Source organism: Engraulis encrasicolus, chromosome 13, assembly GCF_034702125.1.
Source record: "Engraulis encrasicolus isolate BLACKSEA-1 chromosome 13, IST_EnEncr_1.0, whole genome shotgun sequence".
Classification (NCBI taxonomy): domain Eukaryota; kingdom Metazoa; phylum Chordata; class Actinopteri; order Clupeiformes; family Engraulidae; genus Engraulis; species Engraulis encrasicolus.
The window spans coordinates 50584404-50589813 of NC_085869.1; the positions used below are offsets into that span (position 1 = coordinate 50584404).

The 5410-nt window shown below is 49.4% G+C and overlaps 1 protein-coding gene across 1 annotated transcript; it reads left to right on the plus strand.

Moving 5' to 3' along the window:
• The first annotated feature begins 1623 nt into the window (after positions 1-1623).
• Positions 1624-4162, plus strand: LOC134460588 (uncharacterized). The gene is made up of 5 exons (XM_063212964.1): positions 1624-1641; positions 1883-1939; positions 2624-3139; positions 3398-3520; positions 4067-4162. Exons 1-5 carry the CDS (start codon positions 1624-1626, stop codon positions 4160-4162), a joined length of 810 nt encoding a protein of 269 aa, XP_063069034.1.
• Positions 4163-5410: the final 1248 nt, after the last annotated feature.

Consider the following 5410-nt stretch of genomic DNA (forward strand, 5'->3'; position numbering starts at 1 on the left):
TGCGTGAGTGAGAGAGAGAGAAAGGGAGAGGGAGAGAGAGAGAGAGAGAGAGCAAGAGAGATAGCGAGAGAGAGAGGTAGGGAGAGAAAGTGAGAGAGAGAGAGAGAGAGAGAGAGAGAGAGAGAGAGAGAGAGAGAGAGAAGACGTTGTGTAGGTTGTTGTGTAGCTGTTCTTTTAAGCCCTTGGATTAAAATGAGTGCTGACGTTGCTGAGATGAGAGCCGGGATGGTGTGATGGTGGTCTTGTGCATGCGCGTACGTGTGTGTGTGTGTGTGTGTGTGTGTGTGTCTGTGTGTGTGTGTGTGTGTGTGTGTGTGTGTGTGTGTGTGTATGTGTGTGTGTGTGTGTGTGTACATGCTTGTGTGTGTGTGTGTGTATGTGCGTGCGTGCGCGCCTATGTGTGTGTGTGCAAGTGTGCGTGTGTGTGTGTGTGTGTGTGTGTGCCTATGTGCGTGTGTGTGTGTGTGTGTGTGTGTGTGTGTGTGTGTGTGTGTGTGTGTGTGTGTGTGTGTGTGTTGTGCATGCGTGTGTGTGTGTGTGTGTGTGTGTGTGTGTGTGTGGAAGGTCTTATAGGGAGAGGCTGGTCGTCCCGGCCCATATCCCTGGGGAGGTACCCAGCCGATCGAGGAGGCCCAACCCAGCTGACCTCCCCTGGGCCTCCTGTCCGCTCCTGTCAATCTCCCCCTTTAACGGCTTCATCATCACACACAAACACACACACACACACACACACACACACACACACACACACACACACACACACACACACACACACACACACACACACACACACACACACACACACACACACACACACACACACACACACACACACACACACAGAACCCTGTGAATCAGTCCTACTTTACCCACCTCTTTGATGGCCCTGGTCATTACAGGTGAGTTGCAATACAGGCCATATCTCTTTACACATCATCGGCAATAGTGTTGCATTTGCCATTTATATCCATGTTGCTCTTGTCACCATATATATGACAGTTAATGGTCTGGGCTGCGTTTCCCACATCTTCGTTGTAGCATTTGATCTAGTATCTACCACTTGGTTTCAGTATATTGCCAAGGGTGAGTATTTGTATTCGAGTTAGAAATACATAGAAGCCTATCATTTGTGTCAGACAAGAAACGATACTGCAAATTGACCTATATATTTTGAATATGAAGTAGGGGCAGCATATCGGTGAGGTTGAGGTTGACATTTCAATGCAAGACTCTGCAAAGAATAGCCTACCCGACATCTCCCTAGGCTCTATCTTAGCTAACCCCTTCAAAATTACAATGATTTTGGTCTGCATAAATATAAAAGGCTAAATAAATATGGTTTATTCAATTATTTATTTGCAGCCTTCCCTATTCAGAGACAATACAGAACCTAGTAAAACCCAGGGGAGACCCCAACGTGATGTCATAATCGCATTCTATCTAAGAATTTTGGTCAACCTGCAACCAAAGATTCTAATGCATCTCTGCTGCAACCCCAAACCTAAGTGGAAGTGTAGCATTCCATATGGATACAGTATTATGACATCACAACAGAAAATGGTCATGTATGATGTCACAACATTCTATAAGTCCACAAATTGTTCAGAGTGATCATTAGTGAACATGCTTTCATTGAATATGGTATGTTACACATATTTTTCAATATTTAACATAGTGAACCTTACAGAAAATCATTCTAATGTAGGCTACTGCATTTGAACAAGACAGAAAGTCACATACAGCCACTACAGTGTAGAATATTCATTTTCTCTTATGATACATGTAAAGATGCATAGTTTATCAGCTCTTTGTGTGTCACTTTCCTTATATTAAAATCCTTTTTGGTAATCAGGCTGAACCGATATACTTCTGAATTTTTCAGTTTAGGATAGAGGAAGTGAGAAGATGCCTGTCATCTCCGACTCCTTCTCCTGTAAAGGTAAGTTATGATGCCCTTTGGCATTACAGTATACTATAACAATTTAAAGTGATACATATTCATAAAATGAATGAATACCATCCAGATTGTTTGTTCTATAGTATCTATCAGCACCCGTATTGGTCGAATGTAGAACAATTCTCTATCCCCACATTTGTCCCTTAATCATACTGTAAAGGCAGACATTTCTGTTTATGGATTTTCTCTATGAGATCAATGTCAAAGTGTGCTGTGACTAAAACCCATCTCTAAACCTAACCTGTCGGTAAAGACATTTTTAGGTACTTTCTGGTTACGACAACATCGGCAAGAAACAAATGTCAGTCACCTCTAAAAACGGAGAGAAGAGATGTCCGTCTTTACAATTAAATAAATGGAGAAATGTCCGCCTTTACAATTAAATAAATGGAGAAATGTCTGCCTTTATTCAGATGAGTGGAGATGCTTTATGTCGGGGGTGGAGAATTGTCCAGATAGGCTACCAGGCCAATGAATGACTCAACCATGTGCACAGTAATTTTTGCAGTGTTACTGTAAAATACTACAGTGTTACTGTAAATTAGGTCAGGAGTATTAAATTTAACACCTAGAGAGTAAAATGACACTGTGAGTGTTAGTTAAATTGAAGTCTAACAGTGCAATATACTGTGTAAATTCCCTTATGATGTTCTCTTACCACTATAGGTCTATGAGCACTCTCTGCGTCGCTCTGCCAGCCTGCCACTGCTGGTGGATGGTGAGCCAGTTTGGGAGGCACACCACCCTGGAGCCCAGCGATGGCACTCCCCTGCTCTCTCCCTCTACCCTGCCCTCTCTCTCTCACCTGCTTTCTCCCTCTCCTCTTCATTGGCATCAGAGGACTTCATGACCGCGTGCAGTCGGCTGTCTGCATGCTCCTCCCTGGCTCTGTCCCTCTGCAGCTCCTTTGGGTCCGAGGCCTTCATGTCCGCCCAAAGTGAGCTGTCTCCGCCCTGCACCTCCCCGGCTCTCTCGCTGTGCAGCTTGGCATATGAGGACTTTGTGTCCGACCCTGCACAAGCCTGCTCACCTGCAATGGTGAGGCCACAGGTGAACCCTGCTTCTGCGGAGGCAGCTGCTGCCATGGACAACCAGAAGATGAGCCAGAGAGCACATTCCACCAGCTCCAACGATCTGGTTCTAATCACACTCAGTACCCTGCAGGACATCGACACCCACAAGGTAGATGACATAATCCCCTTTCTAAATATCAAAAGGGCCAAGGGACAAGTAGTCTAATTGACATTAAACGTGTTGTCTTCGGGATCAGCCTGTAAAGGCAAAGGGTGCATCTACGCATATTTCTAGTTTAGCGAATATCACAAAAGCGCAAATAGTTCAGGGTGTGACTTTGCGTAATGTGCAACATGTGTTGTTCAAAAAAGTGTATTCATGTAGTCTACTGCAATTAAAATATAAACGTTTGGTTTGTTCTCTCAGGTCCAAGAATGCAGAGATGAGCAGGAAAATCAGGAGGAAGCGAGTGAGAAGAGAAGTGACGTGGAGATGAAGAAGGAGGAGAAGAAGAAGACGGGAAGAAAGATGAAGGGGTGGCGACGGGCAGTGAGGAGGGTCTGCGCTATCTTCAGCAGCTGCTGCAGGAGGAGAGTGGAGGAGGAGGAGGAGTGATGAGGAGGAGGAGGAGAAGGAGGGAGGAGGAGGAGGAGTAGGAGGAGAAGGGATGATGAGGAGTAGGAGGAGGAGGGATGAGGAGGAGAGGAGAGATGAGGAAGAAGAGGAGGAGAGAAGAGAGAGGAGGAGGAGGAGGGGAGGGAGAGATGAGGAAGAAGAGGAGGAGGAGGAGGAGGAGAAAAGAGAGGGGAGGGGAGATAAGTAGGAGGGAGGAGGAGGAGGAGAGATGAGGAGGAAGAGGAGGAGGAGGAGAGAGATGAGGAGGAGGAGGAAGAGGAGGAGGAGAGATGAGGAGGAGGAGGAAGAGGAGACAGAGGAGGAGGAGGAGAAGGAGAAGGAGGAGAGAGATAAGGAAGAGGAGGAGAAATGAGGAGGAGAAGGAGCGAGATGAGGAGGAGGAGGAGGAGTGAAAAAAAGTCCTGTGTCTGGGCCGTCCCATCTGCACACGGTGACTGGACCGGTGAGGCTCCGATGCAGGAGTGGAGTGATACTGGTGTAGCTGCAGCTGCTGCTCCTCCACACGGCTGTGTGGAACTGCTGACCTGGGGTGGACACTCGAGGAATGACTCTTGATGGAGGCGCTGATGGTGGACGCCCCATGACGGGCTCTGGCAGGTGTGCGCCGTGACTCCTTCCTGCCACTGGTGGTGCTGATGCGACGCACCACCTTAGTCGGAGATGAGGGGTGAAGCTGATGCAGAGGGATGCGCAGTTGGAGCTGTCAGCGGGGCTGCTGGCTGAGCTGACTGCTCGACGACCGGGGTCCTCTGGTTGCTTCCGATGACGATGCCTGCTAGCCGCTGCCTGAGCCAGTCTGCCTGAGATGCTGTGCTGGCGCTGGGAAGGCTGATGGCAGCTAGCAGGTGTCTGTGTGCCCATGAACAGACAACGTGAGGGTGACTACTGTACTTAAACCTCTCTGTGGCATCTGGAGGCAGGACGTTGTCGAGGGCTAGCTGCATCCGGTTGAACTGGCGGAGGTCGTCATCAGTGAACACTGGAATCATCATCTTCGGGCCCAAGATGGACCCAACCCATCGCCTTCTGGTCCACCAACGAGTGAGGCGCAGGCTGCCGCCTCTGTGCAGACGAGGGGTGTCATGGGCTGTAAGGAGCCGTGTACTCAGGCCCACGTATGCACAGGATGAGATGAGGAAGTCTGACCTGGTGGCCTGGTGATGCAGACTCCTCATGTGCTTCATCAGTGGAGAGGACTGCTGCTGCTACAGTCGTGGCTCTCATGGTGATGACGCTGCTGCAGCAGACTCTGGTCCTGGGACATGCCAGTGATCCCGCACTGGATGACCTTGGCTGTGATGTCCCACAGAGGGAAACACTAAAGCAGCTGGCACCTGGAGACAGGCTTGGTGCTGCTGCATGAGGAAGTCAACGTCTCTCCTGAGCGGCTGACTGGCTGCACATATCCGCCTGCAGTCCTCTCGCAAGCTCCTGTCGCAGCAACATCAACAGTCAGGGGGTCGATGGGCTCGCTGATGAGAAACAGTGGAGAATTGGGCTGGACTGGGGGAGAAATAGGGCCCGGCAATTTTGGCTTAAAAGGCCCTAAAAGGCCCCCCTCATAATTAGCAGCGCAGAACTGACTCACCGGTGAGCCCCGTACCCTTGTGGGGCGCACCGGGAAATGCCCGCTATGCCAGATGGCTAGTACAGCCCTGCCCGAGAGAGCTGACTTTGGTGGCCCACCGGGGTCACACACACACACACACACACACACACACACACACACACACACACACACACACACACACACACACACACACACACACACACACACACACACACACACACACACACACACAC

Coding starts and splice junctions, on each gene's coding strand:
- LOC134460588 (XM_063212964.1), top strand. Junction 1,940..2,623: donor CGACTCCTTCTCCTGTAAAG/GTAAGTTATGAT, acceptor TTACCACTATAG/GTCTATGAGCACTCTCTGCG. Junction 3,140..3,397: donor AGGACATCGACACCCACAAG/GTAGATGACATA, acceptor TTGTTCTCTCAG/GTCCAAGAATGCAGAGATGA.